The 21,654-nt window shown below is 38.9% G+C and overlaps 1 protein-coding gene across 1 annotated transcript in view; it reads right to left on the bottom strand.

The window, feature by feature from the left end:
* The window catches only part of PPIL4 (peptidylprolyl isomerase like 4), a 37,541-nt gene extending 20,606 nt beyond the window's left edge, over window positions 1–16,935 (bottom strand). The window contains exons 1-8 of the mRNA XM_032339277.1: window positions 16,801–16,935; window positions 10,134–10,201; window positions 9,982–10,046; window positions 9,607–9,724; window positions 7,647–7,789; window positions 7,135–7,231; window positions 6,267–6,383; window positions 1,380–1,504 (exon numbers count right to left, since the gene is read on the bottom strand). Of these exons, the coding sequence (XP_032195168.1) occupies window positions 1,380–1,504; window positions 6,267–6,383; window positions 7,135–7,231; window positions 7,647–7,789; window positions 9,607–9,724; window positions 9,982–10,046; window positions 10,134–10,201; window positions 16,801–16,870 (803 nt within the window). The 5' untranslated portion in view covers window positions 16,871–16,935. The remainder of the gene's footprint in view (window positions 1–1,379; window positions 1,505–6,266; window positions 6,384–7,134; window positions 7,232–7,646; window positions 7,790–9,606; window positions 9,725–9,981; window positions 10,047–10,133; window positions 10,202–16,800) is intronic.
* Between the last annotated feature and the right edge of the window lie 4,719 nt (window positions 16,936–21,654).

The raw sequence follows: 21,654 nt of genomic DNA, 5'->3' as shown, positions 1-21,654 counted from the left end.
AGCCAGTAATTAAAAGTCAAAGTTAGGGGGTGCCTGAGTGGCTCAGTCAAGCATCTGCCCTTGGCTCAGGTCATGATCCCAGGGTCCTGCTCAGTGGGGTGTCTGCTTCTCCTTCTGCCTCTCTTTATCTCACACAAATAAATCAATCAACAAATAATCCTTTAAAAAATATATCCTCAAAAAATAACCTTTCATGGGGGCACCTGGGTGGCTCAGTTGGTTAAGTGACTGTGTTAGGCTCAGGTCATGATCCCAGGGTCCTGGGATCAAGTCCTGTATCCGGCTCCTAGCTCAGCAGGGAGCCTGCTTCTCCCTCTGCCGGGTGTTCCCCCTGCTCATTCTCTCTCCCTGACAAATAAATAAATAAAATCTTTTAAAAAAAAAAAAAAAAAACACAAAACCTCATTTAAAAAAAGTCAAACCATGGAACTATATTCCTCCAAATTTCTTCAATAACAATTAAAAAAAATAGTTCACTGGTATAGTAACAAAATTATCTCAATTCTCCTCTAAATGCCCAATCTTGGCCTACAGTCCTCAATTTCTAACGCACTGAAGAATGTATAAGATAAAATTATTTACTTCCCTGTGCCAAAAGTAAACCCCTGCTAAAAAACCCTTCAAGTCATAATTCACTTCTGGTCCAAATGTAGATGAATTATAGAATACCTAATGTTACTACAAAATAATGTAGGCACATTCATACATATATACATGTTTAATAAGTTTATGCTTTGTAGTTTTTGAATTTTAATATAAATCAAGCTTAAATTCAGCCCTTAAGTATAGCTATTAGACTTCAATCAAGTAAAAGAGCCAATGAGATGGGAGTTGAAAACCATGCAGCTTGTCCATTTCCTCACATAACGTAAGTCTCGTTTTATTTTATTTTTTTAAGATTTTATTTATTTATTTGACAAAGAGATGGAAAGTACAAGCAGGGGAAGCAACAGGGAAAGGAAGAAGCAGGCTCCTGCTGAGCAGAGAGCCGGATGTGGGGCTCGATCCGAGAACCTTGCAAGACCTGAGCCGAAGGCAGACATTTAACCAACTGAGCCACCCAGGCGCCCCATAAGTCTCATTTTAAAAACATGAAATGAGGAGAACTGTTCCAGTCACTTCTTGTTTTAAAGCAAAAATGTGTGTGTTGGAAGTGGGACAATCAGTCAATTATGTGTGTGTATATATGTACTTATGTATATATATTTGTATGTACACACATACACACATATACATACATATTTTTCTGCCCCACTGTAAAAAGATTTATCTGTAAAATCCATCACTACAAAATTCTAGAGTTCACAGATTCATCAAAAAATATTCTTAGAAAGTCACCAATACCTAGCTTTTCTAAAATCTCTAACTCTAGAGATTACCTTCTTATTGGTCCAAATCTTGAGAATATTATCTCCAGATCTTCATCAGTGGTCACCGGATTCAGTTTACACACAAACAGCACATTTTCTGGAGGTTTAATATCTGCATCAGGTAGGTCTCCCACCTAAATTATAAGTAAACAAAAATTTAAATCAATTTCTTTGTTGTTTCTTTTCTAAATACCCTATCTAGCCCAAAATGCTGATTTCTCTAAACAGCTAAATTTATATTAGAAATCTACTAGAGAAAAAAAAAATTTTTTTAATTTTAAAAATTAAAAAAAATATATATATATTACGGGCTTAGTAAAAGAAATCTAAGTATGGTTTCAAAATTTGAAATTACAGGGGCACCTGGGTGGCTCAGTGGGTTAAAGCCTCTGCCTTTGGCTCAGGTCATGATCCCAGGGTCCTGAGCTCTCTGCTCAGCAGTGAGCCTGCTTCCCCCTCTCTCTCTGCCTGCCTCTCTGCCTACTTGTGATCTCTGTCAAATAAATAAATAAAATCTTTTAGGGGCACCTGGGTGGCTCAGTGGGTTGAGCCTCTGCCTTCGGCTCAGGTCATCTCAGGGTCCTGGGATCGAGCCCCACATCGGGCTCTCTGCTCAGCAGGAAGCCTGCCTCCTCCTCTCTCTCTCTCTCTGCCTGCCTCTCTGCCTACTTGTGATCTCTGTCAAATAAATAAATAAAATTAAAAAAAAATTTTTTTTAAATTGAAATTACAATGTTCCTGGTAGTAATATTAATAGCTAACACTTATCCACCTCTGACTTTGTATGAACAACATGTTTGGCACTTCATATACACTACCAACCAATTCTTAAAACAACCCGTGGTTTCCATTTTAAAAACGAATAAAGTTAAATTCAAAAACATTAAATAACTTAAGGCCACATAGCAGTATGCAAAAGAGTTGGGATTTGAATCCAGATCTATCTGGCTTCAAAGTCCCAATTTTATCTCCTATTTTACTTTTTTGAAATATTTCTTCTATTAAAAAAAGAATTTATATAAAGTATATCTAAGTTAAGAAGCATGAAAATAAAAAACACCCATGATGCCAACAACTAGCTTAAGAACCAAAATGACCCCTGATCCCACTGACTCTGCCTTTCTCCCCAGAATACCGAATGTCCTACTTTTTGGTTTTCTTTTTTGGACATTCCCCTGGATCTTCAGTTTTCCCACATAAGTATGTATCCCCAGCAATACAGTTTTAGTTTTGTTTTTAAACTTTCGAAAAATATTATTATCGTGACTCTAGACTTCTGCAGTAGTAATGTCCCATTCTTTCATACTGTTGTTCGATATGAAACAGTAACAATTCCTGGACAGTGTTTCTAGCTTTTTACTCTTATCCTCATTATCATCTTCTACTTCAGCCAAACTGAAGTCAACTTCACAGACAACTACTGCACTGCACAGGGAATTCCACTGCCTACGGAAGAACCACTGAGGGTGACTGTGGGAGAAAACCATGATGATGGAATTGGTTTCATCGTGGGAAAACTGTATTTCCCATGGATCTTTAGATAAGAAAACAATATTGTTTTATACATATATTCAAAAACTCTCAGAGATAATTTCTGATAACATTATCATGTAAAATGTCTCCTCTTTAAAACACACTTTAGAAAAAATTTTTTTTAAGATTTTATTTATTTATTTGACAGAGAGATAAGAGAGCACAAGTATATAGAGCAGCAGGCAGAGGGAGAAGAAGCAGCCTCTCCACTGAGCAGGGAGCCGGATGTGGGACTCAATCTCAGGACCATAGCATAATGACCTGAGCCTGAGGCAGCCGCTTAACTGCCTGATCCACCCAGGCGCCCTAAAAAAAAATTTTTTTTAATCAGAAACAGTAATAAGCAACAGAGCCAGTATGATCTGCTCAGTGTTTCTGAAGCCAAGACGATAATCTGGCTGACTCAATCAGTAGAGCATACAACCCTTGGTCTCGGGGTCATGAGTTCAAGTCCCATGTTGGGCGTAAAGCTTACTTTAAAAAAACCTTTTTTTAAAAAAGATAATAATCTATGTCCAATAAGCAATACCCCAGTATGTAAGGGAAAGAGCAAATCAGTAAAAATTCTGAAAAGCACCTATAATACTACATCTAAAGGAAGCACAAAAGGAAAAACAAAAAAGGTTATTGAGTTAAAAAAGAACTAGCTACACTACTTAGTCAAAAGTAACTTTAAAATAAGGGGGGCACCTGGCTGGCTCAGTCAGTGGGACATGTAACTCCTGATATTGGAGTTCTAAGTTTGAGCCACACACTGGGTATAGAGATTACTTAAAAATAAAACCTTAGGGATGCCTGCATGGCTCAGTCAGTTAAGCGTCCGACTTTTGATCTAAGCTCAGGTCTTGATCTCAGGGTCATGAGTTCAAGCTCCACATTAAAAATATAATAATGATAATAAAAATTTAAAAATAAAAACAGAAGATTAGAGGGGCACCTGTCTGACTCAGGTGGTAGACATATGACTCTCAATCTCACGGTCGTGAGTTCAAGTCTCATGGCTGGGCACAGAACTTACTTCAAAAAAGAAAATGGCAGTACCCAGCTGGTTTAGTCGGAGGAATATATGACTCTTGATCTTACAGTAATGAGTTCAAGCCCCAAGATTACTTATATAAACAAAACTTAAAAGAAAAAAAAAAGATGAAACCTATTAATACTGAGAATCAAAACAACACAGGATCACCTATTAGAATGGCTAAAAATCCAAAACACTGACAACACCAAATGCTGACAAGGATGTTGATCAACAGGAACTCTCAATTTTTTTTTAAAGATTTTAATTATTTTTCAGAGAGCGAGAGAGCACATGCACACAAGCAATGGGAGTGGGAGGCAGGAAGAGAAGCAGGCTCCCTGCTGTACAAGAAGCCAGATGGGGGACTTAATCCCAGGACCTTGGGATCATGACCTGAACCTAAGACAGATGCTTAGCGAACTGAGCCACCTAGGCATCCCTGGAACTCTCAATCATTACTAGTGGGAATACAAAATGGACAGCCAGTTTGGAAGACAAGCTTGGCAGTTTCTTAAAAAGTTAAACAATCTTACCATAAATTCCAGTAATTGCACCTTTAGATATTTATCCAAATGAGTTAAAACATCTATCTATACAAAAGCCTGCATACAAAAGTTTATTGCAGCTTTAGTCATACTTGCCAAAACTTGGAAGCAATCAAGACATTTTTTAATAGGTAAATGGATAAACAAACTGTGGTACATCCAAACAATGGAATACAATTTTGTGATCAAAAGAAATTAGCTATCAAGCCACAAAAGACATGGAGGAAAGTTAAGTGCATATGGCTAAGTGGAAGAAGTCAATCTTAAAAGGCTATATACTGTATGATTCCAACAGTATGACATTCTGGAAAACACACAAGTATGCAGACAATAAAAAGATCAGTGGAGGTTCCAGGGGGCTCAGTCAGTTAAGCATCTGCCTTCAGCTCAGGTCACAATCCCGAGTCCTGGGATCAAGTACTGCATCAGGCTCCTTGCTCAGCAGGGAGCCTGCTTCTGTCCTCTGCCTCTGTCTCTCCCTGATAATCCTGTCCCCACTCCACCCCACCCCAAATGAATACGTAAAATCTTTAAATAAACAAAAATAAAACAATACAAAACAAAAGATCAGTGGTTGCCAGGGGTTCGGGGCAGGGAGAGATGAATATACAGGGATTTGTAGGGCAGTGAAACTATGCTCTATGATACTATAATGGTAGATATATATCATTATACATTTCTCAAAACCCACAGAATATATACAAAGAATAAAACTTAATGTAAATTATGGACTTTACTTAATAATATATCGATATTGGCTTACCAACTGTACCACACTAATGCAAGATGTTAATAAGAAAACTGTTGGGGAGGGGTAGAGAGGTACCCAGGAATTCTCTGTACTTTCTGTTCAATTTTTTTTTATAAACCTAAAACAGTGGGGCACCTAGGTAGCTTAGTAGGTTAAGCATCTGTTTTCAGCTCAGGTCATGATCCCAGAGTCCCACAATTGAGCCCCATATCTGGCTCCCTGCTCAGCATGGAGTCTGCTTTTTCCTCTCCCTCTGTCCCTCCCCCTGCTCCTGTTCTCTCTCTCTCAAATAAATAAATAAAATATTTTAAATACATAAATAAATAAACCTAAAATAGCTCTAAAAAAAAATAAAGTTTTATTTATTTATTTAACAGAGATCACAAGTAGGCAGAGAGGCAGGCAGAGAGAAAAAGGAGGAAGCAGGCTCCCTATGGAGCAGAGAGCCCCATGTGGGGCTCCATCTGAGGAACCTGGGACCATGACCCGAGCCAAAGGCAGAGCTTTAACCCACTGAGCTACCCAATTCTTTTGGGTGCCCCAAAAGAATTATTCTTTAAATAATATTTGGTCTAATAAACACTCTTCAAAAATGAGATGAATATAAACAACTGAAATTTAATGAATATTTGTAAATTGTACATCCACTACTCACCTTTTAAAAAGGCACTTGGCACTATATTGATTTTGGAACCAAATTTGTTTACTATCACGTATTATGTCATATAAAATTTAATCCAGAAAAAAAATCTTAAATTTTTATTACTCTATCAAAGAGCCAAAAATAGGGATGCCTGGGTGGCTCAGCTGAATGAGCATCCAACTCTTAATTTCAGCTTGAGTCATTATGTCAGGGTTGGGGATCAAGCCCCACATTGGGCTCTATGCTGTGTGTGAAACCTGCTTGAGATTCTTTTCCCCCAAAGTCCTGCCCTCTCCCTATCTTAAAAAAAAAAAAAGAAAAAAAAAAGAGCCAAAAGTAAACTCATAATGAGTTATATATGAAATAAACTGCAGAACAACTATCTGAACAAAGATAATCATCTTACCATTTCTAATAGAATAGCTTGAGTTTTGGCCTCTTTTTCTGCCTTTATTTCTTCCACTTCTTCAGCTGATCTTCCTTTGAAATCATCAATTTCTTCATCTGCTCCTATTCGACCACTCTGTAAAGGCAGAAGTTACTTAAACATATAGTGAAAAAATGGAAAAATCTGACAAACATGGGAGATGTGATGCTTTATCCTTAGTTCCATCTAATGTGTTAGAACAGAAACTGAAACTTACAAGCCTCCGAAAATTGATTGAAATTAATTTGATAATATGAGCCAGACGAAGCTTCTAATTTATTGTTAAATCAAGATAAGCATTATAAAGAAACTATCTGGTATCCAACTCAGTGCTGAATGCAGAAAATAAATAATCTTAAAAATTAAGCACCACATCCCAACTATGAAGATCAATTCAGCTTTGAGAAAGCTTCATAAACAGAAACTTATACCTTAAAAAATCTGAAGGGAAAGTCTGCATTATTCCACAAAAATTTCTGGGTTCTAGCATGGCTCCAGAGTATTCCCAGCTGAAAAGCTCCCTTACAAGATAATAGTCTACCTTAGCCTTAAAGCTACACTCCTAGAGTTAAAAGACAAGAAAAAACATTTTTGCAAGGTATTTACATAAGCTTTCAGAGCTAAGGCTCTTCTAGTGGAACAGAAATTGAAAAAAGGAAATTAGGGATATGAAAAGATAGCTAGAAAAATGAGTATCTCTATGGAAGGGAAAAAGAATGCTAAACTTGTCCTAGTAGAACTGATCAAGAAAGACAGTCATTCTGAAGAAGTTTTAACAGACTAAAAGCAAAATCTATGCAAAGCATTAATATGCATGTACATTCAATCACAAGAGGACTCTACTTACATCTAGCTGCTCCCTTGTAGGTTCTGGTGATCGATCAGGAATTAATAAATCAGGAGGGTCATCAAATGGATCGTCTAAAATCACTGTATGATTTATCCTTACAAAATAAAACCAGGTCAAAGGTTACATTTGCATTATTTCAGAATCCATGTTTTATTTTTTATAAAGATTATAACAAATGTCTTAAGTATTTCTAATGCCCAAAAATCATAGGCATTTAAATTTTAATGCACAAGTATGTGTTACTAGAGTATACTTTCACAATTAGTGTTACTGTTTCTCATTGTTCGATATTAGATTTACTACTCTGCATTACTCTAAAAATGATTCTAATATCAATATATCTAACTCTAGGTATTTCTGCCATATTTTTCAATAATACACATTTTTAAAAACTAAATTAAGGATTAATAATACTCCCAACATAAGCAATTATAAATAATTAGTAAAAGTATAAAAATACAAAAGGTCTTTTTTACTTTATGAATAGTACACCAGGATAGCAACCACACCTGATATCTTGATATGGTACAAAGTCCTTGTCAACAAAGGTCTCATTAATTTTCTTAATTATGTCCATGCCTTCTGTCACCTCACCAAACACTGTATGAACACCATCAAGGTAATCTAGATTATCTCCTGTGGTAATAAGAAACTGAATAGAAAAACATAGAAAAATATACACATATATATATATATATATATAATCTGTAATTCAAACTGAAATCAGTTACAGACTGACAAAAATACACAAAAGCAATACTCTACTTTCACTGCATGGATTCTTACCCACTTGTTACTAGTACTAATTAAAAAGTACAAGCTTATATGTAAAATATCAATACACACATAGATGCTTCCCTGATTCTTAAAAATACTTGGGCAAGGGGCACCTGGATGGCTCAGTGGGTTAAGCCTCTGCCTTCAGCTCAGGTCATGATCCCAGGGTCCTGGGATTGAGCCTTGCGTCTGGCTCTCTGCTCAGCGGGGAGCCTGCTTCCCTCTCTCTCTCCCTGCCTCTCTGCGTACTTGTGATCTCTGTCTCTCAAATAAATAAGTAAATAAATAAAATCTTTAAAAAAAAAAAAGTTTCCTTCTCTACAATAAAATAAAATAAAATACAGTACTTGGGCAAACCAAAGCTCAGTTTCTTCACATGTGAACTGTGAGGGGAAAAAAATGGGTTGTTGTCAGGATTAGACAATGAATGGAAGATTCTCAATATGATCTGTTTTGAAGTAATAAATACCAAAAGAAAACAGACCACAATGTGGACATTGATGATCCATGGATAGTAGGATTGTGGATAATGTTATTTTTCTCCCATGTACTTTTCTCTATTTTCTGAACTCCTGACACTGGACATGACTTACATTTAAAAGAACAAAGTTTGGGTGACTGGGTGGCTCAATTGGTTAAGCATCTGACCCTTGATTTCAGCTCAGGCCATGATCTCAATGTTGTGAGATCGAGCCCTGAGTCAGGCTCTGTGCTGGGCATGGAGCCTGCATGGATTCTCTCTCTCCCTCTTACCCTCCTTCTCTAATAAAAAAAATATAACTAACTAAATAAATTTTTTAAAAAGAACAAAGTAATTTCTTTAAAAGATTTTATTTGTAAGTAATCTTTACACCCAGCATGGGGCTCAAACTCACCCCCGAGGAGTCACACATTTTACGGACTGAGCCAGCTAGGCACCCAGCAAAATAACTTCTTTATATAGAAAAATATACTATCTTTGAAATTCTCTCTCTTTTTTTTTTTTTAAAGATTTTATTTATTTGACAGACAGAGATCACAAGCAGGCAGAGAGGCAGGCAGAGAGAGAGAGGGGGAAGCAGTCTTCCCGCTGAGCAGAGAGCCTGATGTGGGGCTCGATCCCAAGTCCCTGAGATCATGACCTAAGCCGAACGCGGAGGCTTTAACCAACTGAGCCACCCAGGCGCCCCTAAAATTCTCTTCTTATTGGATAGTTTAAAAAGATACCTTGTGGCTCTTTCCAGTCCTTCATTTTTTTTTTTAATTTTATTTATTCCTTTGACAGAGACAGATCAGAAGTAGGCAGAGAGGAAGGCAGAGAGAGGAGGAAGCAGGCTCCCTGCCGAGCAGAGAGCCCGATGAGGGACTCGATCCCAGGACCCTGAGATCATAACCTGAGCTGAAGGCAGAGGCTTTAACCCACTGAGCCACCCAGGCGCCCCCAGTCCTTCATTTTAAAACAAAACTCATCTTGGGGTGCCTGGGTGGCTTGGTCAATTAAGTCTCTGCCTTCAGCTCAGGTCATGGTCCCAGGGTCCTGGGACTGAGCCCTGCATTGGGCTCCCTGCTCAGCAGGGAGTCTGCTGTCCCTTGCCCCTCCCCTTGCTCATGCTCTCTCTCGCTCAAATAAATAAAATCTTTAAAAAAATATTCTCTACATAAAAAAATAATAAGAAGAATATTAAAAATTCATCTTCTTATTCATTTCCTAACCTGAGATCCATGTTGATCACTGCCATTGTTCACCATGGACACAGTGCCTTTCTTCTTGTGCTTAATTCTTGGCACTTTTTCAGCCTCAAAAAAGCTTGCTTGATCACCATACAGCTGACTGAAAATACATATAATAAAGTTATAAAATATAAGTACTCTCAACATGAAATGCAAAGTACTAGTAACAAGTAGGATTATCATTTCTTTTTAGAAACGCCACTATGATTAAAATACTTTTTTTTTGCTATAGACATTTAGGGAGATTGAAAAAATAATCTATATTTGAACTGTATTTTAAAATGCAGATTGAAATATGTTAGGTAACACTGTTGAGACAATTCTATTTTTTCTCATTTAAAAAATAAAAGAACTCACCCAAAAACAGATTCTCCTCCACGACCAGTCCCTGTAGGATCACCAGTTTGTATGATAAAATCCCTCTATAATAAATAGGATATTTAGTTAATTCACAGAGTTTGCTAAATGGTTCCAATAATATAGGACATGACTAATATCCACCAACTCACCTGTACATTATGAATAAGACAATAATTATAATACTTTATTTTGCACAACTTCAGGAAATTCAAGCAGGCTGAAAGAGAAGTAAATAGTAAATTTATCATAGTTGTTCACAAAAACATTTTAAACCAAGTAAATGCACAGCTGGCATAATTTAATTTCTAAATTATCAAACAAATACCCCCAATGGTCAAATATCCTAAATCATAAAAAAGGTGTAAGTGTACAAAAAGGCAATAAATTTTGGGCGCCTGGGTGGCTCAGTGGGTTAAGCCGCTGCCTTCGGCTCAGGTCATGATCTCAGGGTCCTGGGATCGAGGCCCGCATCGGGCTCTCTGCTCAGCAGGGAGCCTGCTTCCCTCTCTCTCTCTCTGCCTGCCTCTCCATCTACTTGGGATTTCTCTCTGTCAAATAAATAAATAAAATCTTTAAAAAAAAAAAAAAAAGGCAATAAATTTTATATTTCAATATATTTATCTTTGTATTCTCTTTTTCTTAGGACTTCTTGGGCATCTGAACTAATACAGGAAACTGACAAGTATTTGGGATAGGCAACCATTTATTAATGGATTAGTTCTGCAAGAGAAAAAAAAACCCAAAGAGGATACTATGATGGAAAAGAATCTGAGTATCTGAAAAGGGGTACAAATTATATAAACTAGAGAAAATCAAGTATCTGAGACCAATTTCTTAAATGACTAAATAGTTCCTCACAAAAATCCATATACTTATCATGTAGCAGCTTTCTCATATAAATGTACTCATTACTCAATAAATATTTACAGAGTCTCTTCTATGTGCTTGGCACTGCTATCACAAATGCCATTAAACCATAGTCCCTCCCCTCAAGAAATTCATAGTCTAGTTGTACACTAACAAATTCTCCAAACACTAAGCTGGAAATCAGACAGAAAGACCTATGAGGCTATCCAGAGTCCTTACATCCAAGAAAAAATAGTTACAATACCAGATATATCTAATACCATCTGTGCCATTTATATAATAAAATGGTAAAAAATGGTTTTTAAAAAGCCACAAGAGTTCAAAAGAGATTGTTTCTGGCCAGGGAAATTAGAAGACCTTAATTAATAACAATTAATAAGAAGCGCCACCTGAGAGGCTCAGTGGGTTGAGCCTCTGCCTTGGGCTCAGGTCATGATCTCACGGTCCTGGGATCAAGCCCCGTATCCGGCTCCCTGCTCAGCAGATCCGCCCTCCACCCCCCGGCCTGCTTACTTGTGATCTATCTCTGTCAAATTAATTAATTAATTAATTAATTAAAACTTAAAAAAAAAAACACCCCACAATTAATAAGAAGAGGCTTAAGGGGCGCCTGGATGGCTCAGTGGGTTAAGCCTCTGCCTTCAGCTCAGGTCATGATCTCAGGGTCCTGGGATCGAGCCCCATATGGGGCTCTCTGCTCAGTGGGGAGTCTGTTCACCCTCCCCTTGCCTACTTCTCTGCCTACTTGTGATCTCTGTCTGTCAAATAAATATATAAAATCTTAAAAAAGAGGCTTAAGGTGGGCATTAAAAGAACTACACAAGCCAAGAGTGAGAGTGAGCATTTCAAGTTGGGAAGACAGTAGGAATAAGTCTGGATATGCAAATATAAATGCATTTTGAAGGGTCCAAAATACCAGTCTAAGCTCTGTAACACTCTGATAATACAAAGTGATAGAGGGTAAATAGACCAGCAGGGCAAGACGGGCCCATGGTATTGAAAGTGCTTGAGTATCAGGATTTTTATTGTTTGCCTAGAAAAATACATTTCTGGGATTACTGTTTAATACAAAAAAGTAGTGGGGCGCCTGGGTGGCTCAGTGGGTTGGGCTGCTGCCTTCGGCTCGGGTCGTGATCTCAGGGTCCTGGGATCGAGCCCCGCATCGGGCTCTCTGCTCCGCAGGGAGCCTGCTTCCCTCTCTCTCTCTCTCTCTCTCTGCCTGCCTCTCTGCCTGCTTGTGATCTCTGTCTGTCAAATAAATAAATAAAATCTTTAAAAAAAAATACAAAAAAGTAGTTCTTTAACTAAAAAACAAAAATAATGGATCTAGGCAGTGATCATCAATGGCTGCCTAAATTTTTAGATGAAAAGCTAATGGGGACACTGCAACAGACACAATAGGTAGACAAGCCTGAACTCACCAACCAATTTTAACTTCACAGGAAGAACCAACCAGACATAATGTGCTTCCTGAATGTGATGCAGCTTAAGTGCAAAAGACTTATATGAAAATATTCTTGCCAAAAACATTAAACCTGTACTTTATCAAGACTAGACTTAAGTGGCAATTATGAGAAACAGAATAGATAAAAATACATTTAAATATACAACAAGAATAAAATCAGTCAAATCCAAAATGAGGGAAATTCTATAAAACAAATCACTCGGATTCCTTCTCAAAAAATTAATAAGGTAGAGGTGCTTGGGTGGCTCAGTCAGTTAAGCCTCTGACTCTATTTCAGCTCAGGTCATGATCTCAGGGTCCTGGGATCGAGCCCTGTGATGGCTCCACTCAGAGTCTGCTTGTCCTTCTCCCTCTGCTCCTCTCCTGCTCATTCTCTCTTTCTTTCTCTCTCAAATAAATAAATAAACTTTTAAAAAAGTGAAGTTGTTAAGGGAAAAATGGGGGTGGGGTGAAGAAGAATCTACAGATTAAAAGATATCAAGCAATATAACATATAGATCTAGATCTTGGCAGTTTCTTCTTCTTCTTTTTTTTTTTTTCTTTTCAGCGTAACAGAATTCATTGTTTTTACACCACACCCAGTGCTCCATGCAATACCTGCCCTCCATAATACCCACCACCAGGCTCCCCAACCTCCCACTCCCTGCCCCTTCAAAACCCTCAGGTTGTTTTTCAGAGTCCATAGTCTCTCATGGTTCACCTCCCCTTCCAATTTCCCTCAACTCCCTTCTCCTCTCCATCTCCCCATGGCCTCCGTGTTATTCGTTATGCTCCACAAATAAGTGAAACCACATGATACTTGACTCTCTCTGCTTGACTTATTTCACTCAGCATAATCTCTTCCAGTCCCGTCCATGTTGCTACAAAAGTTGGGTATTCATCCTTTCTGATGGAGGCATAATACTCCATAGTGTATATGCACCACATCTTCCTTATCCATTCGTAGATACTGGCAGTTTCTTACAAAACTGAACACATTCTTACCATACAATTTAGCAATCTAGCAAATATACCTCTTGGTATTTACTCAAAGAAGATGAAAATGTATTTTCACACAAAAACCTGCACACATGTTTATAGCGGATTTGTTCACAATTGCCAAAATATGGAAACAACCAAGATGTCCTTCAGCAGGTGACTGAATAAATAATATGTGGTACAACCAGACAATGGAATATTATTATTTGCTACAAAAGAGAAATGAGCTATCAAGCCATGGAAAGACATGAAAGAACCTTAAATGTACACTACAAATTGAAAGAAACCAATCTGTAAAGACTACATACCGTATGATTCCATTCATGTAACATTCTGGAAAAAACCAAATCTATGGATATGGTAAAAGATCACTGGTTGCCAGGAGATGCAGAGAGATGTGCAAATAAATAGGGAGAGCATGATTTTTCTGTGTGATACTGTAATGGTGGATATATGTATATATATTTGTCCAAACCCATAGAATGTACAACACTTGGATTGTACCTCAGTGTAAACTATGGGTTATGACATGTCAGCATAGGTTCATCAAATGTACTACATAATGTGTGTACAGTGTTACATAGTACAAATAATACAAATGTACAACAAAGGTACACTCTGGTGGGGGATATTGAAAATGGGGGAGGCTTCACATACGTGGCAATAGGGGGTATACGGAAAATCTCTCTACGTATCTTCCCCTCGGTTTTGCTATGAACCTTAAATTGCTCTAAAAAATAAAGTTTTTTAAAATAGGCAAAAGGGGTGGTAACCGGAGCATAACGATTAGAGAAACTGAATTACTGTCTTACACACGAAACTAATGTAACATTATGTGCCAACTAAACTCAAACAGGTTTAAAAAAAAAAAAAAAAAGGCAAGGGGGAGTTCTATAGATCAAAAGATATTTAAGAGCTGTATCAGCCAATATAATAAATGAACCTTGTTTGGGTCCTTAAATTACCAAGTATTTTTTAAACACTTATGAGACAAAAGGGAAATATGAATGATACCAAAAAATTATTGCCAATTTTTTCAGATGTGATAATGATTTGTGGTTATTTTTTTTAAAGATTTTATTTATTTATTTGAGAGAAAGAGAGAATAAGAGAGAGAGAGAGCATGAGAAGGTGGAGGGTCAGAGGGAGAAGCAGACTCCCTGCTGGGCAGGGAGCCTGATGCAGGACTTGATTCCAAGAGCCGAAGGCAGTCGCTTAACTAACTGAGCCACTTGTGGTTATTTTTTTGATCACTTTTTAGAAATACAAACTGAAGTAACCACAGATTAAATAAGTCCCATGTAATGGATTTATTACCAAGGAATCCAGTATAAATGAAACAATATTGGTTATGTGCTGACAAGTTCATTAACTGGTCATTGGCACAGGAGGGCTCATTTTCATTACTCTTTCTCCTTCTTTATATAAGTTTTCTATAATAAAAAGTAAAAAAAAAAAAAAAAAGGAAAGAAATGGAAGGGAGAGAGGAAGAAAATTAAATCTGGATATATTTACTATAAAGTGTAAGTAGTTATACATGTAAGTAAATATCCAGTCACAGGCTTACAAATACATACAAATGGGGTGGGCTTATGTTTTTAGTCTTCCAAACTACCTTTGAAGAATCGCTATTTGTCTATTCTGTCTGTGTTAACTAGGTAGGATAACCCTACCTCCCCTTCAGTTCCTCACAACCCTGGGGAAAGAGGCCCATTCATTTATCAGATGCTGTCCCACATAAAGAATATCAAACAAATTCAAAGGAAAGGAAAACCAAGAGATGAAAAATACAATTGCCTATAATATCCTTTGAATTCCTGGATCCCACCATTCTTAAAGCCAAGCTTACCTCAGTAACAGGAGGCACTCAATTATTTTCTTTGTTTAAGCCAGTTTGAGTTTCTATCATCTGCACTGAGAATCCTAACTAATGAACACATTTATATACATTAGTCAATCAAGTAATGAGCCTTTAGTGTGTGCAAAGTGGCAGGCACTGTACCAGGCGCTTAGCATAGAAAGACAAGGAAGGAAGGCATAGTCCCTGCCCTCTTGGAGTTTACATTCTTGAGGGGAGACAAGATTTGCAAACGATTCCAGGATAACAGGTAAATTATACAACAAAATGTGTTACATGCTGTTTTAAAAGATCTCAGAGCAGAAGAAACCGACCTAATTCTGCCCAGGGACAAAGGAGAGCTTCACAGAAGAAATCATGCTTGATAAGCAGGAAGTTTGCCAAAAGGACAACAGTAGAAAGAAACGTGGAAGTAGAAGCAACAGTAAGAGAAAGGCATGGAAGTATAATTAAGCATGTAGTGCTGGGGGTGGGGGGTACAACTCAGTGTAGGACAGAGTGTAATATGGCAGAAGAACACTGTATGTTCTGTTTCATCCTCTTTGACAGACTATATGCCAGGGGGACAGGATCCTGATTGTAACTAATCTCTGTGGCCTCTAGTTTCTCCCAGCTCTGACACTATCTCCACACTGTTGCCTGTCATCTTTCTAGAACATATGTGCCATGCCTCAATCCTGCTTTTAAAACCTTCAAAGATGCTAGCCATCAGTAGGGCACACAAGACTATTCACATCCGACCTAACCAACATAACTTAGACAACCAGACTCATACTTTGCCATTCCACCTCATGTATCATTCTTTCAAGCCATACCAAAATACTTGCTGTTTCCAGAAAATTCCAAGAAAATTAAAAAAACAAAAAAACAAACAAAAAAACCCGAACAAACAAACAAACAAAAAAAAAACACCCTCATTCCCACTCATCTTTGAAAGAGCTAGTTCAAGTGTTCTACTTTCTTGGCTTGCTTTGCTTCTCCCCGCCTCCAGCGGGGAAGAATTACTCCCTCCACTGGTTTCCATAGCAACTTACATTCTTCAACTACAACACTTACAATGGACATACAACACTTAAAGGGGCTCCCAGGTCTCTTTCTCCCAGTAGAAAATTAGACCGTCAAGGACAAGATGCCTATCCCAGAGCTTGGCACAGTCTCGCACAGCAGACGAGGAGTGTTTGCTAGGGCTCGGTGCACATCTCCGGACAGCCCTTCCTCCACCCAGGAGGGATGCTCACACTCACTGCTCCAAACACCATCCTTCCCGCTTCCATCAGGACTTACTGATTACACACCAAGGAATACAGGTTGTGTTCTCTCACGAGTAAAGTTCAATAAATAGCCACAAAAGCTATGCGCATAGTATATGCAGCCGGCATTTCCACCCCCCTCCCCGCACACACAAGCACACATCACAGGCATTTAATGCCACAAGCACCCGCCACCCGATCGGCTCGCCCCAGATACAGGAGAGAGGCTGCTCCTCAAAAAAACTTTTCTTCGAACCACGGCCCGCTAATAAAATAGCCCTGTCGTGGGCACCAGTAGCCCAGAAGCTCGAACCCAGTCAAGGGGACCCGGCAGCGAAGAAACAGTGAGGAAAGGAGATCGGGGCCAGGGCCAGACGGGACCAGGGCCCGGGTCTCACCGCGCGGCCGCTCCTCAGTGTACAGATCGATGACGACGTCGCCCAAAGTTGTCTCCAGCAAAACCGCCATGGCGCCCGCTCTTCCTCCGCAACGACCCGCGGGTGTGACAGGCGCAGCCCGTCGTGGATCTACGCCTCACGTCACTCACGGCGCGACGCCTTTTACGTCATCCCTCCGGCGACGACCCTCCGGTGGCGGTCGGCCTGGTCAGCGCCTGGCCCTCACTGGGCTTGAGTGGTGACCGTGTGTCCCGCCTCCGACGCGGCCCGTTTGAAAATCCTGATTCTTCCAGGGCAACTGGCGCAGAAGCCTGTAGCTCAAAAGGACTTTTGTAAAGGGTTTTGTGTCCACTTCAAGAACGGGGGCACCTTCGAGCGGCCCTTTTTTCTCTCTGCTCCTTGGGGAGCATTGAGAGCGACCGCGGCGCCTGCTTCTCCCACGTTATTATTGGGACGACTACTCTGGATTTCGTAATCAGGGATTTTCGTCGTCCTGAATCAAAACCTTTAGGCCTTGAATGTACAGTTTGTTACCCAGAAAGGTGACTAACAGGGAATTCCGTGGCTGGTCGTGCCCAGGATAGAAGCTCTGCTCACAGTAACAGCGACTGGTCCTTAGAGCGACAAGCTAAAAAACAGTAGGCTTCAGCCCCAAATCATTACTGGTTTTATCAGTAATCTTTAACTTTGAAGACTTAATAAAACGATTTTTGGCCTCTGTTGAGGATTTCCACGCGAAGTTTATCCCCCCCCACCACCACCATTTCTGACAAAACATCACTTTTGTACCATTTTGTGCAATTACAGCTTCCAATTACTTAACATCTGACTAAAACCCAACGTTTTTATAATGGTCTGCAAGGCCTTACATGATACTCTCGCTGCCTATCTACATGTCTTCTCTCTTACTTTGAAGCCACACTACATTTTTGCTGTTCTTTGAGCACTGTTGGCCTCACTTCCACCTCTGGGCCTTTGGGCTGGCTGCCCACTCTGGTTACAACCCTCTTCCTCTAGATATTTTCATGGCTCTCCTTCAGCTCCTTTTGGTCTTTTGCTCACTTGTCACCTCTCAGTGAAGCCTTGCCTGACTACCATAATTAAAATTAAGCCCACATACATCCACATTTGTTTTTCTGCATAAAGCCTTTTCCACATGGCTCTTTATTAGCTAACATGCTATTTATGAATTTGTTTATGGTAAATATGAATATATTTTTATATTACTGAAATGTAAGCACTAGAAGGCTAGAGCCAATTTTGCAAGTTTTATTTATTGCTGTATCCCTAGTGTCTATGACAGCCTGCCACATAATGGTTGAGTAAATTTTAGTTGAGTGAATTAATAAATATTAGCAATTAATTAAAGAAATGCATATTAAAATAACAATGAGATTGTTTATGGGAATATAAAATGGTAGAGCTATTTTGGACAGTGCATAGAACTCCAGTCAGAATGGCTGAAATTAACAAGTTAGGAAAGGACAGATGTTGGTGAGGATGTGGAGAACGGAGGACCCTCCTACACTGTTGGTGGAAATGCAAGCTGGTGCAGCCACTCTGGAAAAAAGTATGAAGGCTTCTCAAAAAGTTTAAAATAGAGCTACCCTAGGACCCAGCAATTGCACTACTGGGGATTTACCCCAAAGACACAAATATAGTGATCCGAAGGGGCACAGGTACCCCATCGTTTATAGCAGCAATGTCCACAATAGCCAAACTATGGAAAGAGCCTAAATGTCCATTGACAGATGTATGGATAGAGAAGATGTGGTATAGGGGGAATATGCAGCCATCAAAAAATTGAAATCTTTTTTTTTTTTAAAGATTTTATTTATTTATTTGACAGAGAGAAATTACAAGTATACTGAGAGGCAGGCAGAGAGAGAGAGAGAAGGAAGCAGGCTCCCTGCTGAGCAGAGAGCCCGATGCGGGACTCGATCCCAGGACCCTGAGATCATGACCTGAGCCGAAGGCAGCGGCTTAACCCACTGAGCCACCCAGGCGCCCAAAAAATTGAAATCTTGCCATTTGCAATGACGTGGGTAGAACTGGAGGATATTGTGCTAAGCGAAATAAGTCAACAGAGAAAGACAGTTATCATACGATCTCACTGATTTGGGGAATTTAAGAAACAAAACAGGATCATAGGGGAAAGAAAAGAAAAATAAAACAAGATGAAATCAGAGAGGGAGGCAAATCATAAGAGGCTCTAAATCATAGAAAACAGACTGAGAGTTGCTGGAGAGGAGAAGGTGAGGGGATGGGGGAACTGGGTGATTCACATTCAGGAGGGCATGTGATGTAATGAGCACTGGGAATTATATACGACTGATGAATCACTGAACTCTACCTCTGAAACTAACAATACACTATATGTAATTGAATTTATTTATTTATAATAATTTATTTATTTATTTGAAAGAGAGAGAGGAAGGGAGCACAAGCAGAGGGGGAGGCAGAGGAAGAGAGAGAAGCAGCCTCTCTGGCTGCTCCAGCTGAGCTGGGAGCCCGATGATGCAGGGTTTGATCCCAGAACCCTGGGATCATGACCTGAGCCCAAGACAGAAGCTTAACCAACTGAGCCACCCACGCACAATTAATTGAATCTAAATTTTTAAAAATTCTGTGTATGGTCATAAGACATAGATCAAGAGAAAGAGAAGATTTGGAAAAATTAAATATTTTTTAAAGTCAAATTTGGACTATTCAAAGAGAATGAGAAATTGACATAATAAATATGAGGAATGATTTCACATATAAAGTGATTCACTAATCACTATAAATGATATGACCAGACTCTTTTGCAAACTCCAGGCCTAGGTGTGATATCTTAAGCCTAAGATAGAATACCTTATTTATTTTTCAATGTGCAATTTGCTATATCTTCAAATTATGTTATACTGAATATATATACATACATAGACACAACAATATATCACTAAATATCAAATATTCTACCTTCATGGGGAAAATATTTCATGATGTTATATAGTTCATGCTTATCAGCATCTTATTACATTTTAAATTCTAATGGTATAAATACTTACGTGGTTTATACAATAGATACATAGGTGAAAAGAAATGAGATACATCCTTCACAATTCTACCAAATGTAACTACTAAAGTAGATTCAGTCTAGAGAAAAGATTAGTAAATGTGTATTGCCTTCCGAATATCACCATCATCAACCATTACAACCAATTTCTCTGTTAACATCATTTCATATATTAATCTGAACAACCACATTCAAATGTCTGTAGCTTTACTAAAATTGCCAAAGGTAAAATCCTGATTTTAAATGACTAAATGTATGAACAACAAAAACACGTATTTATGATCATATATAATATTATTTTGTGCAGAAGCATTCATGTGTTTGACAAGTCCAGCATGGTTTTCTTTACTCAACTTCTGTTTCTTTTCATGCCGTTTCCCCTCACACCTCACACCCTGAGGAATCTCAGATTGGTGAACTAAGATTCATCCTAGTCACTGTTGTCATTACATTTACAGTAAGATGTCTGGGACAGTGGCAGTCCAAGGGCTAGAGACCATTTCTGGCTGGCTGGAAAGCAGGACATTTTGCCCTTGTTGGAAGCAATCTTTAGCTGCTTCTTCATCTGCCTGTCCTTGTCAAGGACTTCAACCACTTTTTCTTTGTTGTGATTATTTTAGCATTGACGTTTTCCATAGGTATTAGTATGGTGTTTTAAAATGTGGGCTTTATTATTATGCATGTACAGTAAAGCCAACAGGTCAGGAGATGACTGCCATTGAAAAGATAGTTTGTTATTCACAATGGGTTTGGGGGCACACACCATGCCATGCAGGACCAAATAGAAAAAGTACAAGGGTTGGTCAGGATGTTGAAGGAGCCAAGAGAAAACTATAGGCAGGAGTCCTTTTTCTGGTTTCTATGGGGAAAGTGAGACAAAGTAGGATAAACAGGTTTAGAATTGGCTAGTGTGAACAATTTCGGTGGGCTCTGGGGTATATAGGCTATCTGTAGTTGTCTTGTACCTGGTCCTGGGATGATTAGGACAGAGGAATATTGCCTCCTTGACTGTAAAAGCCTGATAGAAGAAGAAGAGATTCAAAATGTAGGCTCTGGATTGATTGTTTTGCATATAAAAGGCATGCTGTGAATTAATAGAAAATATATATTGGTCTTTGCCCCCAGTTCCTACCATGGAGATCCTGAAACCCTGTTAATTTCCTTAATGATACAAACACTAGGAGCATCTCTTGTTTTGAGATTGCTTTCTCTCTGGAGAGAAAAAAAATTGATTGTTTTCTCTCTGGGGCACCTGGGTGGCTCAGTGGGTTAAAGCCTCTGTCTTCGGTTCAGGTCATAGTCCCCAGGTCCTGGGATGGAGCCCCGCATTGGGCTCTCTGTTCAGCAGGGAGCCTGCCTCTCTGCCTACTTGTGTTCTCTGTCTGTGAAATAAATAAATAAAATCTTTTAAAAATATATGAGAAAAAGATTGGACTCTCTTTTTTTAAAGTAAGTCCTAGTCCCAATGTGGGGCTTCAACTCATAACCCCAAGATTGAGAGTCATATTCTCTACCAACTCAACAGTCAGGCACCCCTAATATTGGTCTTCAATTTTGTTTCAGAAGCTCTTGTGATCTTATGGGTAATAAGAGTGTCTTTTGTTCTACTGAGCTAATTCTGGGTGGGTTTCTGGCTGGCTCCTGGATGAGGACTGGTCACCAGAAAGACCAGGATGTGGCTTAGAATTTTCAGACCTGTCCCTCATTCTCTTGACATGACACAAGAGCTGAAAATGGAGTTAATGATTGATGATGCCTCCATTAAAATCTCCTAAGTACAGGGTACAGAGAGCTTC

This window comes from Mustela erminea, chromosome 4, assembly GCF_009829155.1.
Source record: "Mustela erminea isolate mMusErm1 chromosome 4, mMusErm1.Pri, whole genome shotgun sequence".
NCBI lineage: Eukaryota > Metazoa > Chordata > Mammalia > Carnivora > Mustelidae > Mustela > Mustela erminea.
Note: the sequence above shows the minus strand (reverse complement) of the source record. Positions and strands in the feature narration are given on the sequence as shown.